Raw genomic sequence first — 18,743 nt, 5'->3', positions numbered from 1 at the left:
TTGGGGCCGGGGATGAGCGGGCGTTGGGACTCCGCCAGCGTGGGGAATCCGCCAATGCCGCACTCGGTGCCTTGGGAGCCTCCTGTGCTTGTGGGGTCGATGCGTACAGAGTCCCCGTATGCCGGTGGGGGTCTCCTATGCCTGCGGGAGTCTTAACTTGCTGGGTTGCTTGTGGGGTCGGTGTGAGTGGGGGGATTGGTACGCATGTAGGATTCTTTACGGGTGCTGGATCCCCTGTCCCTTCGGGGGCGGATACTTTAGGGGTCACCTGTGCGTGTACAGACGGTTGCATGCGAGGCTCCCTATACGTGTGGGAGTCAGTATATGGAAGGGGACCCCGTGTGAGCGTCGAGTCCCCAGGCCCGGCCCCGCCCGGGCTTTAGAGCCGCCGCCACGGCCTCACCTGCCTCACCTGCCTCCCAAACTCACCGCCCAGATCAGAAGCCCCGCCCCTCGCGTCGGGGCTGGCCCGTTGCCTAGCGACAGAGCCGGAACTTCCGACTCGCCCCCATTTCCGGGGCAAGGGTCAGGGGTCAGGCGTAGGGACGTGAAATTTGTTAGCAGTACGGGCGCCCGCGGGCTCCAAGGCCCTGAAGTCGGGCCTCAGTGGTCTCCGGGGGCGCTGCGGTCAGGGTCACAGCGCGGGCCTCCCCGGTCCCCGGGCGCGGGTTGGGGTCTCGGGGGGCGGGGGGCGGGGCGCGGGGGGACCGGGGGGCGCGGGCGGGGGGTGGGGGGCTCCGGGGGCGGGGGTCTCCGGGGGCGCGGAGCTCCGGGGGGTGAGGGGGCTCCGGGGGCGCGGGGCTCGGGGACGGGGGTCTCCGGGGGCGCGGGGCTCCGGGGGGTGGGGGGCTCCGGGGGCGCGGGGCTCGGGGGCGCGGGCGGAGGAATGCGGGCGCGCCGGCGGGTGGGGCGCCCCGCCTCCAGGTGCTGCCCGGGCAGGCAGGCGGCGGGGCGGCGGGCGGGGCGGGGGCGGGCGCGTGAATCAGGCCGGCTGGCGGGCGGGCCGCGGCAGGGAGTGGCTGGCGGACCGACCGGACCGCGAGGGCCGCTGGGCGGCGGTCGGCTCCTGCTGTCCCTCTGCCGAGACCCTGCGCACCTGGCCAGGTAGGGACCCCTCCCCCGGCCGGGCGGGGCAGGCGTGCCCGAGGGGGTGCCGGCGGGTGGGGCGGGGTGTGCGGCCCGTCTCCCCCCGGCGCCGCCGCAATTAGCGCCGCGCACCTGGCCGCCCTACCGGCGCACCTGGGCCGCGACCCCCAGCCGGGCGGCGGGAGTCGAGCGCGTGCGCGGAGCGGGCCGCGGGCCCGGGTGGGGGCGGGGGCGGGGGCGGCAGCTCCTCAGGGGCCACAGACCGCGTGTGCGGGGTGGACGTAGCGGCCTCGCGCGATGCCGGCCCCGGAAGCGCAGAAGGGAAGAGTCCGGCCCGAGGAGAGCCTACCCAGGCGGTGCTCTTGCCCTGGCGCACTAGCTCGAGTGTGTGTCTTGGGCGGGGGTGGGGGGGGCAGGGCCTGGGCGCTGTGGGACCCTTCCCCGGGAACTTCCCGCCCAAGCCGCGATGTGCTGGGTGGCCTGGGAGAGCAAGTGGCCCGGTTTTTCGGCCCACACCCCTGGACTGGAGTGAGCGGATGGCACCCTGGACTGGCCAGCCGCTAACTTCCTGGTGTCCGCTAACCCCCTTCGCCCCTGTGTGAGCGCCCCATAAAACTACAGCTCACCCAACTTCCGGTCGGGGAGCGCCAACCACTGGAACCCACCTCCTGGCCTGAAACCTGCTGTCTATAAGGCCCCCTCCTCCCGCGAACGTGTCTCACGCCCCGCCCTGCCATACGTGGCACAGAGTCGCCCCTTTGTGCCTTAGCCCCACACTCTTCCCTCGAGATCCTTGTTCCAGGCACTTAAACGCCCACCTTCTACTCGGTGGGCAGTGAAGGTGGGCAGTGACAAGGTTCTCAAAGGCCGAAGTGAAGGAACCCCTGGGGAGGCATCTGAAGGTTTTGTCTGGCTTCGGGTCAGAGGTCAGCGACAGAGGAGTGGATTCTGCTGAGTCATGGGCCTGGGTGGGATTAAGGCGCCTCCCTACCTCGGGGCAGGTGTTCCGTAGGTAAATGTGTGGGGAGGGGCACTGTAGCGGGTCCCAGACAAAACCAAAAACCAAACGCGTTGCCGGTTGCCGTGGAGTCGATTCCGACTCATAGTGACCCTACAGGACAGAGTAGAACTGCCCCATAGAGTTTCCAAGGAGCGCCTGGTGCATTCCAACTCACGACCTTTGGGTTAGCAGCCATAGCACTTAACCATTATGCCACCAGGGTTTGGCACCAAACTGCTGTCTGGGGCGTGGTCACTGCCCAGGGGAGTCCGCAGTGGGGGTGCGAACCCCGAGAGGAAATGGCCAAGGAATAGTCCCTGGAAATCTGGTGTTTTTGAGTGGGGCCCTAGGGCAGCCCCCTGTTATCACACCATATTTGGGTGCCCCTCCTCGAAGGTCAAGTCTGGTGGGAGGTTCCCTGCCAACAGCAGTACCCTAGTTCTGGGAGACCGCCCCCATACATGCAGCCTGACTCTTCCAGAGGACATCAAATGGGACAGTATCACTTCTTGTGTGGCTTCCTCCAGATGGTGACATGCAGTTCTCAGAGTCCATAGGGCAGTGCCCGGTTCCCTGTGGTCAGACACGGTGCATGACACTGCTCCAGTCTGATACAGAGCAATGTCTCCTACCTCTGTGTAGTCAAACACTAACCTCAGCACAGACAGGGTAGCTGGAAACGTATGACCCTGGCACAGCCAAACACCACAGTTGGGTCCACCATGGTCACACATGGTGAGACCTCCTCAAAAACACATTTTGCCCACTGTGGTCAGTTATAGCATGAGGCATGGCCCCCACAGCGCCACTCACCCCATGTAGTCAGCTTCAGTCTGTTCCTGGTACAGCCCTCATGAGGACAGGTACAATGGGGACCTGGATGCAGTCGGATAGCAAAAATGACCCCACAAGGAATGTTGGGACCAAGTCTCTTCTCAGACCAGGCTGTGTCTCCCAGGCGGCAGCAGAGTGCCCCACCACCCATCTCCACATTCAGCTAGCATGTCACCCATGGGGAAGCCAGCCAGGATGGGTCCTCACATTGCCTGTCCTACAAAAGCATTCTGGCTCCCGCATTCACAAGCAATTGTGTCCCTCTGACCCCAGTGCAGCACAGCCACCCAGCCAGCACTCACCCTGTCCCGCCAGACCTGGTTGCTCCTGGGGACAGTGTTGTTCCCCTCTGGGCAGACTGCAAAGCCATGACCCCAGCCAGGAGCCTCAGTGCAGGAAGGACAAGGCCCCCCTCCCGGGTGTCACGAGGGGGCACAGCGGGGGTGGGGCAGACAGGTATCCAGGAACTTCAGTGACAGGTGCAGACAGGCCCTAGGAGCCCAAGAGTGGCCTCACCTGGCCTCCAAGGGCACTGCCACCTTCCAGGAGAGGCCAGGCCCCAGAGGCCCTGTGGAGATCAGGTGGGGGTGTGAAGTTGGGGGGAGAGGTGAGGGGACAGGCCTGCTAGCCACCACAGAGGCCCTAGCTTTCCAAGTGCAGCAGGAACATGGTGGTGACCCCAAGACTTGGGGAGGTCATCACTGCCACGTGGACAGGCTTGGTGGGGACAGGACTCTAAGGTTGGACAAGGAATAGGCTGCAGCCCAGATCCAGGCAGGTTTGTCAGAGATGGAGAGGGCCATCAGCTGGCCTTGGACATTGATGGAAGGGCTGGAGCTCTGTGAATAGGTGGGGGCGGGGGGACAGGGAGGAGGTGTGACCAGATGGGCTGAGGCTCGGGTGGGAGAGTCCTAGAGCCCCGAGGCAGCTGTAACAAAACACAGTGGTGGGCTTATAAGAACAGAAATTTATCGTCTCACGGCTCTGGAGCCTGGGAGTCTGAATTCAGGGTGTCAGCAGGGTCGTGCTCCCTTCAGGGCTCTAGGGGAAACCCTTCCTTGTCTCTCCTGGCTTCTGGCAGCCCTGGGCATCCCTTGGCTTGCAGCTGCATTGTAACTCAGTTGTCACATGTTCATCTTCTCTCTGTCTCCATGTCTGTCTTAAAAGACACCACTCAGAAGGGATTAGGACCCCCCCCCAACCCCGACTCCAGTGTGGCCTCTTGTTACTGGAAAGCATCCTCAAAGACCCAAACAAGGTCACCTTCACAGGTGCAAGGGTTAGGACTTGAACACATCTTTCTGGGGGACACGATTCAATCATGTAGTGGGGCTTCAGGCCGCCTTTCCCAGGATAATGGCAGTCAGAAACCTTGTGTCCTTAGCTCACCTGTGTCCAGCCTCATGCCAACCCAGAACTTGTGTTCTGCCGTGGCAGCATAGGCCCAGAGGTAGAGCGGCTTGCCCAGCAGCCCCAGGCAGTTGGCAAGATAAACCAGGCAGTGGGGACAGGGGCCCACAAGAATGTGTTCATGTCTTCTAAAATCAGAAGGGAAAAAGTGGACAGGAACAATATCTCCTTAGATTATATTTGTCCTTATACCAGCAGTCAGGAAATAGAACTTTTAACATTTTTGGGTTTTTTTTTTTTTTTTTTTTAATGGAAGAAGGAGCTCACAAAGCAAAAACACCACAGGCCACCAAAGTCAAATATAACCCTGTATGGGGGTGGGGGATGGAGTCCTGGGTGCCACACATGGTTTGCCCGCGGTTCACACCTACCCAGCCTGGAAGAAAGGCCTGGCGATCGGCTTCTGTAAAGATTACAGCCAAGAAAATCCTGTGCAACCCAGTTCTACTGTCACACACCGGGTTGCTATGAGCCAGCGTCAGCTCAAAGGCAGCAGTTTTGGGGGGCTGGGGGAGGAGCCAAGCCCTTGCCTGAAAGCTGGGGTTCAAGGCCATCCTTGGGTCCTAGGCCTGGAACAGGGGCCCTCCAGAGGGCTTGATGCTCTTCCCTGATATCCCCCTTCCCAGCTAGGGACACACTGGGGCCTGGGGTTGCCTGCCCTAAGAGCTGGGCTTGGTTCCCAGCCTGCGCTGAACTCCAAGGTCCCCCTCCCCAATGCGTGTCCATGTGTGAGGGTGGGGAGGGGCTCCAGTGCCCCTCCCCCAGGTAACCTGTCTGTCTGCCCCCTCTCACAGGCCCGTGGCCCCGACATGGCCCGTCGCTCCCAGAGCTCCTCACAGGGGGACAACCCGTTGGCACCCGGGTACCTGCCTCCTCACTACAAAGAGTACTACCGCCTGGCAGTGGACGCACTGGCTGAGGGCGGGCCAGAGGCCTACAACCGCTTCCTGGCATCTGAGGGGGCCCCAGCCTTCTTGTGCCCCGAGGAGTTGGATCACGTGAGCCGCCACCTGCGACCCCCGCAGCATGCTGCCGGCGAGTCCCCCGAGGGCAGCCCGCCCGATATGGATATGGACGGCTCCTCGGGCACCTACTGGCCCGTGAACTCAGACCAGGCCGTGCCTGAGCTCGACTTGGGCTGGCCCCTGACCTTTGGCTTCCAGGGCACAGAGGTCACCACGCTGGTACAGCCACCGCCACCTGAGAGCCCCAGCATCAAGGACGAAGCACGCAGGATGATCCGCTCCGCCCAGCAGGTACGCTGCCATCAGGTGGATCTTGAAGCAGGAGTGTGAGGGTGAAGGCGTGAAGCACAAGTGTGGCCAGCTTGGGATGGGCCAGGCCACTGCAGGCATCCGGCAGGAGCCCTGGCATGAGCCAAGGTGGGGTGTCCAAGCTGAGGGTCCTGGACTGCAGTGGGGAGTCCATGGCAGAGATCCAAGGGCATCACCAGGGGCTAGTGGCCTCTCCCAGCCCAGATTTATTTTTCTGGGGACACTCTCGTCCTGACCAGTGGCCCGTGGCCCAGCCAAAGACTTCTTACTTCCACCAGGCAGTTAGCAATCAGAGTGTGTTTAACCGTGGGACTGGGGTTGCCGCTGCCCAGCCCTCTCCACACCCTGCAGAAGAGGACCCTGGGGCTTAGTCCTCTGTAGAGCAGGGGGATTGCAGGGACTCCCCTGGTCAGGTGCCACCCTCCAGTCCGGGGTTTTCTGCCCAAGGGAGAGCCCCCCCAGTTGAAGGACAGCCCCTCCTTCTCCCCAAGATGCAGGCCCTCTGCCTGTCTGGTGTAGCTCATGGGCCACCTACCCGGCCAGCAGTCCATCACCTAGTCTGTCAGACCCCTCCCATAGAGGCTCTGGCATCCCCACTTCCACCCCATTCCCTGACCCTTCCCCTGGGATGGGCTCGTGGCCTTTGACAGTGTTTGTGGGTGATCCAGTGGGCCCCGTGGGCCGTGGAGGTGAGGCTGGAGAATGGGGTGGGGACTGCAAGGGAGTCTGCCCTCCATCTGTGGCCCTCCTTCTCAGGTAGTGGCCGTGGTGATGGACATGTTCACCGACGTGGACCTGCTGAGCGAGATGCTGGAGGCAGCGGCACGCCGAGTCCCCGTCTACATCCTGCTGGACGAGATGAACGCACAGCACTTCCTTGACATGGCAGACAAGTGCCGTGTCAACCTGCACCACGTGGATGTGAGTTACCCGACGGGGCGGGAGGAGAGACCTCTTGGCAAAAACTGACGCTCTTCCCTCCCCCAGTTCCTGCGTGTGCGCACCGTGGCAGGCCCCACCTACTACTGCCGCACGGGCAAGTCCTTCAAGGGCCATGTGAAGGAGAAGTTCCTGCTGGTGGACTGCGCGGTGGTGATGAGCGGGAACTACAGGTGCGCCCAGCCCCGCCTCCCCCCTCCCACCCAAAGCCAGTCTCAGCCCGGCCCCGCCCCTCCGCCCAGCCCCCATTCAAGCCCCGCCCCTGCTTGGTCTCTGAGCGAGGATACACCCCCCGGCCTGGCCTCCGCCTCCAGTGCCTCCCACCCCAATGCTCGTGTCTCTTAGCCCCGGGCCACCCCTGACTTGCTCCCCGTCCTCCACCCCCACCCCCAGCTTCATGTGGTCCTTCGAGAAGATCCACCGCAGCCTGGCGCACGTGTTCCAGGGCGAACTGGTGTCCAGCTTCGATGAGGAGTTCCGCATACTATTCGCACAATCGGAGCCCCTGGTGCCCTCTGCCGGGGCGCTGGCCCGCATGGACGCCTATGCCTTGGCTCCATATGCGGGCGCTGGGCCCCTCGTGGGCTGCCCGGGGCCCGGGGCGCCGACCCCTTTCTCTTTCCCCAAGCGGGCTCACCTGCTGTTCCCGCCGCCGCGGGAAGAGGGCCTGGGCTTCCCCTCTTTCCTCGACCCCGATCGACACTTTCTGTCGGCCTTCCGCCGGGAGGAGCCGCTGAGGGGGCCCGGAGCCGTCCTGGAACCACACGCGGGGCTGCGGCCACTGTCGCGGCGGCTGGACGCTGAGGCCGGGCCCGGCGGGGAGCTGGCGGGGCCGCGCGGCTTGTTCCAGGCGCGGCATCTGGAAATGGACGCCTTCAAGCGGCACAGCTACGCTGCTGCAGCCGATGGCTTGGGCGCTGTGGAGAACTTCGCGGCCGCGCGGCAGGTGTCACGGCAGACGTTCCTCACCCACGGCGACGACTTCCGCTTCCAGACTAGCCACTTTCAGCGCGACCAGCTCTACCAGCAGCACTATCAGTGGGACCCGCAGCTTGCGCCGGCACGCCCACAGGGCCTGTTCGAGAAGCTGCGCGCCGGCCGCCCTGGCTTCGGGGGTCACGAGGACATCGCACTGGGCGGCGGGCCGCGCTTCCCCGACCTGGGGCCCGACGGCCACCTGCGCCTGGACTACGTGCCGTCCAGCGCATCGCGCGAGGTACGCCACGGCTCTGACCCCCCCTTCGGGCCAGGCCCCCGCGCCATGGAGCCCAGCGGGCTCCTGCGCCCCAACCTGGGTCAACGCTTCCCATGCCAGGCGGCGGCCAGGCTCGGCCCAGAGGCCGCGCCGGAGGCAGAGCCGGAGCGCAGAGGCGGGCCCGAGGGGCGCGCCGGCCTGCGGCACTGGCGCCTGGCCTCCTACCTAAGCGGCAGCCACGGGGAGGACGCGGGCGACGAGGGCCTGCCGGCACCCATGGAGGCCGAGGCCTATGAAGATGACGTGCTAGGCCCCGGGGGTCGGGCAGTCGCTGGGGACCTGCTCCCTTCAGCCTTCCGCAGCCCCGCAGCCTTCCCAGCCAAAGGCCCAGGGCTGGACTCTGGGGGCGGTGACAGCTCAGAGCGGGAGGGCCTGGAGGAATCGGGCCTGGCCAAGCAGGACTGCTTCCGCTCACGCCCGAACCCAATGATGCAGCGCAGCTCGCGGCTGCGCTCCTCCCTTATCTTCAGTACGTCGCAGGCGGAGGGCGTGGGCGGGGTCGCCACCACCACCACTGAGAAGGTGCAGCTGATGCACAAGGAGCAGACGGTCAACGAGACGGTGGGCCCAGGTGGTGAGGCCGTGCGTTCCACTGCCTCAGCCAAGGTGGCCGAGCTCCTAGAGAAGTACAGGGGCCCGGCCCGTGATGCAGGTGGTGCGGTTAATGTTGCCAGCCACAGTAAGGCGGTCATGTCCCAGGCGTGGAAGGAGGAGGTGGCAGCTCCCAGCGGCGCGGCAGCTGAGCGCCGCAGCCTCGAGAGCTGCCTGCTCGACCTGCGCGATTCCTTCGCGCAGCGGCTGCACCAGGAGGCGGAGCGGCAGCCGGGAGCCGCCACGCTCACGGCCTCGCAGCTGCTAGACACTCTAGGCGGCGGTGGCGCCGACAGGCTGCCCTCCCGCTTCCTCGCACCCCAGGGTCGGGGGACCTCCCCGCAAAGGCGGAACAGCCCCCCCTTGGAGGGGCCCGGAATACACCAGGTACAACATTCGGAGCTGAAGGGAAGCCCCACTTCGGCCCATCCCGAGTGCAAGGGGAACCCCACACCTGGGCTTCCCACTCGGAGGGGCAGCCCAACACTAGAATTTACTGAGCAGAAGGGGAGCCCCGCCTCGACCTACCCAGAGCATAGAGGCAGCCCAGTTGCCCCGGTTCCCGAGCGCAGGGGAAGCCCAGTGCCCCCTGTACCCGAGCGCAGGAGCAGCCCGGTGCCCCCCGTGCCTGAGCGCAGGGGCAGCCTCACCCTTGCCCTGGCCGGGGAGGCCCCAAAGGCCGGGCCCGCAGATGAGCCGACGGGCGGACCCATGGAGGTCCTGCGCAAGGGCTCCCTGCGCCTCAGGCAGCTGCTAAGCCCCAAGGGCGAGCGGCGGCCAGAAGAGGAGGGCAGCTTTGTGCCACAGGAGAATGGGCAGCCCGAGAGCCCCCGGCGGCCGTCGCTGGGCCGGGGCGACAGCACCGAAGCCGCCGCGGAAGAGCGGGGTCCGCGGGCGCGAGTGGCCTCAGCCACGGCCAATGCCTTGTATAGCAGCAACCTGCGGGACGACACCAAGGCCATTCTGGAGCAGATCAGCGCCCACGGCCAGAAGCATCGTGGGGCCCCCGCGCCAGGGCCCATCCCGGCCCACAACAGCCCCGATCTCGGCCGCCCACCAGCTTCCAGCGGCCTGGCCCCTGACATGTCTGACAAGGACAAATGTTCGGCCATCTTCCGCTCGGACAGCTTCGGGGCCCAGGGCCGGCTGAGCCGCACGCTGCCGGCCACCGCGGAGGAGCGCGACCGGCTGCTGCGGCGCATGGAAAGCATGCGCAAGGAGAAGCGCGTGTACAGCCGTTTCGAGGTCTTCTGCAAGAAGGAGGATGCCGGCGGCGCTAGCGCTGGAGAGGGCCTGGCTGAGGAAGACGCCAGGGACAGCAAGGTGGGCAAGTTCATGCCCAAGATCCTGGGCACATTCAAGGGCAAGAAGTGAGGCCCAGGGGCCCAGCCCATGCCAGGCAAATCACTGCCACCCACCACCCAGACTGCCGGCTGGGCTGGGCTGGGAGACGCAGGCCCCAGGCCCCAGGCCCCAGGCCCTCTGCCTGAAGCAGTCTTGGGCTGGCTAAGCACAGCCAGAGCTTGGTTCCACCGGGCTGACAGGGCTCCCTCCTGCCGGGGTCTCGCCCCTCATTGCCCTGGCACTTTCTTCCCCACCTCCCTTCTCAGCACTTCCATCCTGGCCTCAGTTGTCCCCCCACCCCCCACCCTCTGCACTGGCTCCTTTCCATCTCCTTGGGCTTCAGGTCTGCTCTGGACCTTCTTTCTCCCCAGAGCCCCACCTTTTGGGACCTCAGTCCCCCATCCTTACTCTCAGGGTCTCTTCTCTCAGGGCTTCTGTGTTCTCAAGGTTCCCCTTTCCCCATTGCCTCTTCACTGTCTCCTGATGCCTCTTTCTCCTTCTCTCTCTCTCCCTCTCCATCCAGACCTGGCTTCCTTCCTTCCCTGCTTGGACTCTGCCTCCTGGGGCCTCCGGAAGGAAAGGCTGGCTACAGCAGCTTGTGAGGAAGGGGTGGGTCCAGACCCACAGGATGCCCCTCTGGGCAGTGACTAGGAGGGGGTGCCACAGGGACCCCTGAGGGACTGTCCTGCGGATCGGCCTTCTCCTCCAGCTAGGCTTCAGCCAAGGCCTGGAGAGGGGTGGGTGGGCTGGGCTTTGCAGCACAATAAAACCCACTCTGGACAGACGACGTGGCCCAGCCTCCAGGTATCCCTGCACCCATTCACACACCAACAGACACACACTCAGAGGCCCCACTAGCCAATTTTGCCCCTGAAAGGCTGGTGTGGGGCACTGTCCTCGCACAGGTGTGGGGCCAGAGGGGCCATGGGGCAGGTAAGGGCTGAGGACAGGGTTTGTCTCAGTCCCTGCTCTGGCAGACCCACCGCCACCTTTGATCTTGGTTCCCTTCCTCTCTCACCAAGAACTGTCCAGGTTCCTCCTATGTTTTTAGTTGAAGTGACACATTCCCAAGTATTTATGATCACTCAGTCATACGTTGCAACATGCACGGCCCTTCAACCTGGAGGACTCTCCATGTTTCCCATCTGGACACCCCCATCTCCACTCTCTACCCTCCGCCGGCATCCTTCCGCCCCTTCAGGCCTCCCTCCCCTTCTCCTCTCCCTTCCTCGCCGCCCACTGGTGCCCACCCAGGTCACCAAGCCAGCAGGTCCTCCCCTGTGCTGGGCTGCCTGGCAGCCACCCGTCCAACCCTTCTTTACTCCCTTGCCTGGCGAGCAGGGCTGGACTGTGGGCCCCCCTCACCTGCTTCATTCTGGGCAGTGGATTCTTTCCATGGCTGCCTTTGTCCATGCTTGTTACCACAGGACTGTGCCTCGGACTCCTGAAGCTCCACAAACTGACCCGCTGCAGCCCCAGGAGGCAGCTTGGCTAGTCTCACTGACTGGCTCACCTCCCATCCATGGCCCCTGCCTCTCTGTCCTCTCTGGCAGCCAACCCTCTCCCAGCCTGGGCGCTCTGCTCTCTGAACCCCTCTTCAAGGACTCCCTGCTTGTCTGTGACTATGGCGGGCACTATTGCAGGCCAGGCCTCTGCCGTGCCCCCGGGGGACCACCCAGCAACTGTCACTACACTTCACCCCTCCCACCCATGTGGCAGCCAGCCTCCATCACACCCCAGGTCACACGTGGCAGACTTGGAGCTCCCCCAGACAGGGCAGCTGGGAAGTGGCCCAATGGGTCCCGGCCCCAGCCCACGGTGGGTGCAGTGTGGGGCATCTATGAACCACGGTATGCAGCTCTGTGCCCCCCTGAGATCTTGTCTCCCACACTTGGAGTCACAGCAGGCCCTTTGCCTGGTGGTGACCAGAGAAGGGAGCCTTGAGTCTGGCAAGATATCCCCTGGCTGCCCAGCCACCCTGCCCACCAGGGCCTGGAGACCCACCTTGATTCTTCTCCAGGGCCCAGCCCTGAGTCACTGTGCTGGTGTGGGGTGGGCGTAGCTGGGCACTGACAATGACCAGTCTGGGGCTAGACCCCAAGGGAAGGGGGACTGCCCCACCATCACTCCCCCTTACCCTCTCTGGCTCAGTATCATATCACAGACGCACAGCTCTGCCCCCCCAGGATCACACTGGGGCAGCAGGGCCCCTGCAGCAGTCCCTGTCTGGGGTCTTGTGCTCAGGGACCAGCAGGGTAGCTGGAGCCAGGGTGGGGGCCAAGGACAGGATGCTGACCCCATGCCTACTCTGCAGGCCACCCCAGTGATGGGAGCCAAAAGGGAAGGCCTCCACTGGGTGAGGGGCTGGCAAAGGGTGCTAACACAAGGGGACAAAGGGCTTCTCCTCGGGCTTGTGTCCTAGACCCAGGATGGAAGGGTTTCAGGACAGGGCAGTGGGGACCCTGGGAAGGTGGTGGGGCCCTCAGATGGGGGAGGCATAGCCACAAAAGGAAGCTCCTCAGGCAGACAGAAGGATGGGCAGTGAGGCTGGGGTCGATCAAGACTTTATTGGAGGAGGTAATTGGGGCTGGGTGGGAGCGTCGTCCACTCCACAAGGAGTCCAGACAAGCTCCCTGGAACTCGAATGTGGCCCGGCAAAGAGGAAGGCTGAGGGGAAAGGCTGGGGTGGCGTATGCAGGGCGGCGGGGCAGGGCGGGGAATACCGGGGACAAGAAGTGTTCGGGACTGAGGGAAGGGCGGGGTGCGCCCGGGGGTGGGGGGGACAGGGAGAGCGTCGGGGGCTGGGGGAGGGGCGGGGAGCACTGGAACTGGGAAAAGGCCGAGAGCTGTCGGGGGACCAACCGGGGAGAGGCGCGCGACTGGGAAGCTGGGCTGGAACTGGGCGGGCGGGGCTAAAGGAGGTGGGGCTGCTCACGCGCGGGGTCCCGGGGGCAGGGGCAGGCGGCCCAGCGCCGAGAGGCAGACGGTTCCGTAGTCTTGGGAGTAGCCCCCGAGCGAGGCCCTCGCGGCGCCCTGGGCCCCTTGCAAGGTGGAGAAGGAGAACATCTTCCGGCCCGGCCGGGGCCCGGGCTGGAGCTCCTGGGGAGCCCCGCGAGGGACCTGGAGTGAGCCGGGCTCCCCGGAGGGGGCGGGGCGGGTGGGAGAAGGGGCGGGGCGGATGGAGAAGGGGCGGGGCGGATGGGGAGGGGGCGGGGCGGAGTGGAGTGAGAAGGGGCGGGGCGGAGGGAGGAGGGCGGGCCCTGAGGGAGGTGAGCCGGCGGTGGGCGTGGACAGGGCGGGGCCGGGCTCACCCGTGGGGCTCCAGCCGCCTTCACCCCACGGCCCGGGGTGCGCTCCCTCCGTATCAGCGCCTGGTTAGCCACCTCCGCCGCCGCCTGAGAGGTCAGGGAGGGCACAGCCCCCTTGACGCGGAGCTTCATCTGGGGAGGGGCGCGTCACCCGGTCACTGGCAGACAGGGCTGCAACAGGCCCTTGGAAAGGGTCAGCTGGGGGCGGGGAGGGACCCTCCCCACCCCCCCATGACTCACCCACGAGAGTGCAGACGAGGACTCCGCCGCCACCCCGGGGGGCCTTCTCCCCCTCCCGAAGGCTCCTGGGAGCGGAGGCTGGAGCAAGAGGGCCAAGGTCTGTCTGGGAATGTTCTTGGCTCCGCCGGGGGTTTCTGTGGGGTCGCAAGATCAGCCCAGGGTTAGGGGCTCCGCGCCGCGGACGTTGGTGGGCCCGCAGGCGGGGCCGCGGCCATGCTCAGTGCGGGGGTGCTCCTAGGTCACACACCGTGCGCAGGGTCGTGAGCGCTGCTGCTCCGCGGCCTCGCTCCGGAGCTCTGCGCAGGCACCCCCGAGGGGAGCTGCGGGACAGGTCCGGGCTCTAGCCGGTGCTCCCGGGGCCCGGAGGCCCTCGGCCTTCCCCCCGGCGGCGCGCTCCCCAGGCCCGCCTGTCTCTGGACGTGCCTGTCGCCCCTCCGCTCCAGGACCATCTGCGGGAGGAGGGGCGCTCAGAGGTGCAGGGCGTGGGCGTACTGGGGGGGGTCCCTGAGGTCGGGGGAGGGCCGAGGGCGCCCGCGGACAGGGAATGGCGGGGTGGCGGGCCGGGCACCTGATAGAGCCGGCTGCGATACTCGGGGGCCGAGAGCTGCTCTCCCTCACGCACCGGAAGCCGCACATGCGCCTCCAGTGTCCACTCGCGGGCCGGGCAGTGGAAACTGCGGAAAAGCGGGCGGCCGGGGCTCGGTCAGGTCAGCCCCTCGGGTGCGCCTGTCAACCCTTGGGACCCGCTTCACTTTGGGGCCTGGTCCCTTGGCCGCGGCCCTATTCCAGGGGCTTGTCCTGTGGGGCCACGCCCCTTGCCCGCCCGCACCTCTGCACGTAGGGGTGCTGCAGGGCTTGGGCCGCGCTGAGCCGCTTGTCAGGCGCAAACACCAAGAGCCGCCTGAGCAGGTCCAGGGCCTCCGGGGGGGTGTCCGGCGGCAGAAGGGCGTCCAGCGTCTGCCGTGGCCTGCGGGCAGCCCAGACCGTCACCCCCTCTCCAGGGCATCGACCCGCGAACCCCATCCCAGATCCACGTCAGGGGCTGGGGGCTCGGTTTGCTTTCTCGTCTCTGTGGATCCCTGCCTTCGTGCCTCCTCCCCGACCCCACACCCACCCTCACAGCCCCTCGGGAGAGGTCAGGCCTCACGCCTCCACACAGCCCCGCGTGCCGCCCTGCCCCAGGACAGAGCGCCCCCACTCACCGGGCCCCCAGGCGGTGCAGAACAGAAGCGCTGTAGCCTGAGCCGAGAGCCTGGAAGTCTGGGGGTGGAGAAGGCAGAAGATGGTGTGACCAGTGGGAAAATCAGAAGGGGCGAGATGCATACATGTGCTTTCCACGTGTGCAACATGCAGCCCACCTGCACACACTCCCCCATACAGGCACCCTCACACTTCAGGGAAAAAGCCCTGTAGCTACCATTCAGCACAGCAGAGGGGAAGCCCCTCCTGCGCAGGTCCCCCCACAAAAGGAACGACTCCCACCTCCTCTCTCAGCTCCTATCCAAGGCCCTCTTTGGCAAGGCACGAGGGTCCCAGCTTCCCCAGGCACTGTCTGCCCCCCAGCCAGGCACTGTCTTCCCGCAGCTGGGTCCTGGGCCCTGCTGCGTGTCTGGACACACGCTCACCGTCCTCTGAAGGCAGCGGCACACTCTCCAGGATCAGCTCCAGCTGGTGGAGGGTGGAGGAGCCAGGGAACAGGGGCCTCCCACGAAGCATCTCCCCCAGGATGCAGCCCAGACTCCACATATCTACCCCAGGGGTGTACCTGGGAAAGTTGTGATACCATGGGGACAGCCAGCCTGGGGGGGGGGCCCAAGGCAGAAAGGTGGATCTGGGGGCCAGGCTGGGAGGAGGCCATGCCCTGGGGGATCCGCAGGGGGAAGGGGGGTGGGGGTGTCTCGGTGTTACCGGCATGAGGACAGCAGCACCTCTGGGGCCCGGTACCAGCGTGTGGCCACATACTCCGTCAGGGCCTGGCCAGGCCCCTCAGGGAGCTGACTCAGGGAGCGAGCAAGGCCAAAGTCACAGAGCTTCACCAAGCAGTTGGCGTCCAGGAGGACATTGGATGGCTGGGGGAGGAGGGGGGCTGAGGGCTGGTGGCAGTGCACACAGGGTGGGTGCTGGGGGAGGATGAAGCAGCAGTGCTAGCGTGCTGGGGGGCTGCACCTTCTGGTCCCGGTGGATGACATTCCCTGAGTGGATGAACTTGGTGGCCCGCAGGAGCTGGTAGAAGATGTAACGCTTCTGGATGTCCTTCAGCAGCTTGCCCTTCCGGATGACTGCGTTCAGGTCAGTGTCTGGGGGGAGGGGTGGGGTGATGCGGCTGGGAGAGGAGTGCAGGTCAGTCTGGGGGGGGTGGAGGAGAAAGGGACTGGGTAGGGGTGCAGGTCAGTGTCTGCGGGGGTGAGGCGGCCGGGAGAGGAGTGCAGGTCAGTCTGGGGGGGCAGAGGAGTGGGGACCAGGATGGGGATCCACCAGGGCATGGTCTGGGGGGGGGATGAAGGGACACAGCGAGGACATGAAGGTCTGCCCCACTTTCAACCCGCCTGTGGGCCCTTCGCCAGCCCCCTGCCTGCAGTCCCTGGGCCCTGCTGGCCTCCCCCAGAGCCACCATTACAGATGTCTCCTGGCGCTTATACTGCCAGCAGCCCTGCTCACGTCTTTGTAGGTACAGAATAAACTTTTGTGAAATTACTGTAAATTTTCATCTCACGTTGCCCTTGGTTTAGAGGAGCAAGTGGAAATGGGAAAACGCAGCTGCTGACAGTGGGAAAGAGCCCTGTCTCCTGAGCAGACGGTCAAGGTGGTCTAATTGGCCCTGGAAGCAGACACACTCTGGCCATTTGTTCTTGGGCACAAGGACACTGCCCCCAGGCCAGGGGGCTGGCCACTGCAGGGACCCAGGTGACAGAGGGTCACAGAGGCAGCATGCCTCCAGATGGGTTCCCGTGGGCACCTGGGGAGGGGTCCAGGACCAGGGCAGGGGTACGCTGGGGGCTGAGCCCCACACATGCACATCAGCTTACCCATAGACTCAAACACCAGGTAGATGTCCCTGTCGTTCTCTGCAGGGATCACATCGAGGAGGCGGATGATGTTGGGATGGTCCCCAATCTCCTGCGGAGGGAGTTGTGGGCTGCTGGAAGGTGGGGGCTGCACTCTGGGCGCTGAAGGGCCCAGGCTCCCCCTCGTCTGAAAAAGCTGCACCCAGAAAGGGATGCGGACAGAACAGCCTCAGCCACGCACCTGGAGGAGCACGATCTCCCGGAACGTTCTCTGGAATGAGAGAAAAATGGGTGTGGAGCAGAGCAGGCGGGAAAGAGTTCTCAAGGCTGCGGAGCGCTGGTCCCCAGACACCAGCTGGTCAGAGGGAGAGCGCTTGTGTTGGTCAGGGGTCCAGAGCCGTGGGAGGTGAGGTGGGTGGGGGAGGCCCATTCTGAGAAGTCCCAAGAACCGCTGCTGGATGGCGCTGTGGTGGGGGCCTCGCATCTACCCTGGAGCTTACAGGCAGAAGAGGGTCACACTCTGCTCTCATCCCCCTCTCTTCCCCATCACTCACCGGTCCTCACCCCCTTCCCCATCACTCACCTGCCCTCACCCCTTCCCCATCACTCACCTGCCCTCATCCCCCTTCCCCGTCACTCACCTGCCCCCACCCCCTTCCCCATCACTCACCTGTCTCACCCCTTCCCCATCACTCACCTGCCTCACTCCCCGTTCCCCATCACTCACCTGCCCTCACCCCCCTCTCTTCCCCATCACTCACCTGCCCTCACTCCCTTTCCCCATCACTCACCTGCCCCCCCCCCACTTTCCCCCATCACTTACCTGGGCATCAGTCTTGTCTCTAAAGGCATCAAAGATTTTCTTGATGGCCACAACCTCTCCAGTTCTCCGATCTACTGCCTTCCATACGATGCCATAGGCCTAGGGAGGAGCAGTCAGCCTGCTGGGCACAGGGCCAGAGGCCAGCCATCCCCTACCCACCGAGATGGCCGCCAGCAGACTGGAGAATCTGTCCTTCCTCTCTCTGGAGTCCTGGGAGGGGCGGAGGTGTGGGGAGGGGCTGTAGTGAGGGGCGAGGACCCCACCGCACAACTGCCGGCTGCCTGGGACTCCAGCATCCTGCTGAGGAGAGTGATGGGATCAAGGGAGATGAGGAGGTGAAACATGGAGACTTTCCTGTTAAGGCTGTGGGAGGGGTCTGGGAGGAAATGAGGTCGAAGATGGAAGGTCCTCGCAGGAGGGTGAAGTTGGCCCTGGCCTGGGGGACAGCCACTCCCTTCTCTCACAGCCCCATCCAGCCCTCCAGCCAATCATGGAGGCTGCCTTGAGAGTTCATCCAGGAGCCAACTACTTCCTACCACTCCTGCCCGCCTCCCATAGTCTATCCTCAGCAGAGCAGAAGGACAAGCCTTCTAAAGTCCCCGTGTCGCGCATCACTCGGACTAAAAGCTGCAGTCGCCCACAATGGGACACGTCATCACTCCCCGGGTCACTCCGCTGAACCCTGTTTCCCCATCAGCGAAGCAGGTGCTGGCCTCGGGGCCTTTGCACATACAGTTCCTGCGTCGAGAACGCTCTTCCTGCATCTTCCCCACCCCCTTCTCCCCGCCCCACCGCCAGACACATGATCTCTGTGCTTCCAGGGCCCAGGAGCCCCACCGGCCGATACTGGGATTGATTCACTCCCCCTTTATCGACTGAAGTGGGTGAGCCTGGCCTCCCCGGGGTGTCCTGTGGGCGAAGGAAGAGGCGGCCCAGGAAGAGGGGACGGTGTTGCGGGGAGGGACCGGGGTTTCTTGGGCCTGAGGCCTCTGGGGGCCCCGACTGCCGCCTGGAGCCAGGCCCCTGACAGGTCCCCTGCAAGCAGGCACTGTTAGAGTCTGTTACCCAGTAAGGAAACCAAGGCACAGAGAGGTTGGGTGGTTTTCCCAGACCGTGGAGGAGGCAGGACGTGGGCCCCGGAGTCGCTCACAACCTGCACTGGCCTCTCCCGCGGGCCTGTGCCCCCGCCCCTACGCCCGGGGTCTGCGGAGCTCACCCCCTTCCCCAGACGCCGCTTGAGTAGGTATTTCTGCGCGACGTGCTGGTCCACCTCCGCCGCGCACATGCCGGCTGCCCGCCCGCGCCGGGCCGCGCTCGGTTTCAGCCTGCAGACACCACCGGAGCTGTTATCCGGTTGCCTTGGGAACCGAAGGCCGCGCGGGGCCTCTCCTAGCGCCTGCGCTGCGGGGGTGGAGACGGGCCGGCGACCCAAGCTCCGCCCAGCCCGGGCCCGCCCCGGTGCGGCATCTAGGATCCATGGCGCGGCGGCAGCGGGACTGGGCGGCTCGGACCCTCGCTGCCCAGGCGCACTCCCCGAGCGAGTGTCCTGTGTCTCCCCACCTCCGGCGCGCGCGCGGAGCCGTCTGCAGCCGCCTGAGTTTGCACGTGCTCTCCCCGCGGCCTGCAAGCTCTGT

At 65.2% G+C, this 18,743-nt stretch overlaps 3 protein-coding genes across 3 annotated transcripts; 1 reads left to right on the top strand and 2 right to left on the bottom strand.

Annotated features, from left to right (window-relative positions):
• Positions 1 to 557: 557 nt before the first annotated feature.
• On the bottom strand, positions 558 to 5,141 carry LOC135227600 (basic proline-rich protein-like). The gene is made up of 5 exons (XM_064267683.1): positions 5,101 to 5,141; positions 4,310 to 4,458; positions 3,437 to 3,488; positions 1,240 to 1,478; positions 558 to 1,096 (listed from the first exon to the last, which is right to left on the bottom strand). Exons 1-5 carry the CDS (start codon positions 5,139 to 5,141, stop codon positions 558 to 560), a joined length of 1,020 nt encoding a protein of 339 aa, XP_064123753.1.
• Positions 4,592 to 10,982, top strand: FAM83H (family with sequence similarity 83 member H). Its single transcript, XM_064268174.1, has 4 exons — positions 4,592 to 5,586; positions 6,361 to 6,525; positions 6,592 to 6,716; positions 6,937 to 10,982. Exons 1-4 carry the CDS (start codon positions 5,140 to 5,142, stop codon positions 9,761 to 9,763), a joined length of 3,564 nt encoding a protein of 1,187 aa, XP_064124244.1. The 5' UTR covers positions 4,592 to 5,139; the 3' UTR covers positions 9,764 to 10,982.
• Positions 10,983 to 12,664: 1,682 nt separating this feature from the next.
• MAPK15 (mitogen-activated protein kinase 15) lies at positions 12,665 to 18,394 on the bottom strand. The gene is made up of 14 exons (XM_064267682.1): positions 18,326 to 18,394; positions 17,110 to 17,208; positions 16,528 to 16,557; positions 16,308 to 16,398; positions 15,448 to 15,578; positions 15,190 to 15,350; positions 14,907 to 15,046; positions 14,484 to 14,541; positions 14,111 to 14,248; positions 13,850 to 13,955; positions 13,529 to 13,730; positions 13,282 to 13,415; positions 13,036 to 13,173; positions 12,665 to 12,829 (listed from the first exon to the last, which is right to left on the bottom strand). Exons 1-14 carry the CDS (start codon positions 18,392 to 18,394, stop codon positions 12,665 to 12,667), a joined length of 1,662 nt encoding a protein of 553 aa, XP_064123752.1.
• Between the last annotated feature and the right edge of the window lie 349 nt (positions 18,395 to 18,743).

This window comes from Loxodonta africana, chromosome 14 (assembly GCF_030014295.1).
Source record: "Loxodonta africana isolate mLoxAfr1 chromosome 14, mLoxAfr1.hap2, whole genome shotgun sequence".
NCBI classification, from domain to species: domain Eukaryota; kingdom Metazoa; phylum Chordata; class Mammalia; order Proboscidea; family Elephantidae; genus Loxodonta; species Loxodonta africana.
This window is presented reverse-complemented; position numbering and strand designations above follow the sequence as displayed.

Excerpts from the sequence above, each read along its gene's own strand:
- FAM83H (XM_064268174.1), top strand. The coding sequence starts at position 5,140 with ATGGCCCGTCGCTCCCAGAGCTCCTCACAGGGGGACAACCCGTTGGCA. Across the intron at positions 6,526-6,591 it reads TCAACCTGCACCACGTGGAT|TTCCTGCGTGTGCGCACCGT; the intron begins GTGAGTTACCCG and ends TCCCTCCCCCAG. Across the intron at positions 6,717-6,936 it reads GTGATGAGCGGGAACTACAG|CTTCATGTGGTCCTTCGAGA; the intron begins GTGCGCCCAGCC and ends CCCCACCCCCAG.
- LOC135227600 (XM_064267683.1), bottom strand. The coding sequence starts at position 5,141 with ATGTCGGGGCCACGGGCCTGTGAGAGGGGGCAGACAGACAG. Across the intron at positions 3,489-4,309 it reads TGGCATGAGGCTGGACACAG|GGCCTCTGGGGCCTGGCCTC; the intron begins GTGAGCTAAGGA and ends TGATCTCCACAG. Across the intron at positions 1,479-3,436 it reads GCAGTGCCCTTGGAGGCCAG|ACACACACTCGAGCTAGTGC; the intron begins GTGAGGCCACTC and ends CCCCCGCCCAAG.
- MAPK15 (XM_064267682.1), bottom strand. The coding sequence starts at position 18,394 with ATGTGCGCGGCGGAGGTGGACCAGCACGTCGCGCAGAAATACCTACTC. Across the intron at positions 17,209-18,325 it reads AGCGGCGTCTGGGGAAGGGG|GCCTATGGCATCGTATGGAA; the intron begins GTGAGCTCCGCA and ends GCTCCTCCCTAG. Across the intron at positions 13,731-13,849 it reads ATCGCAGCCGGCTCTATCAG|ATGGTCCTGGAGCGGAGGGG; the intron begins GTGCCCGGCCCG and ends CTCCTCCCGCAG.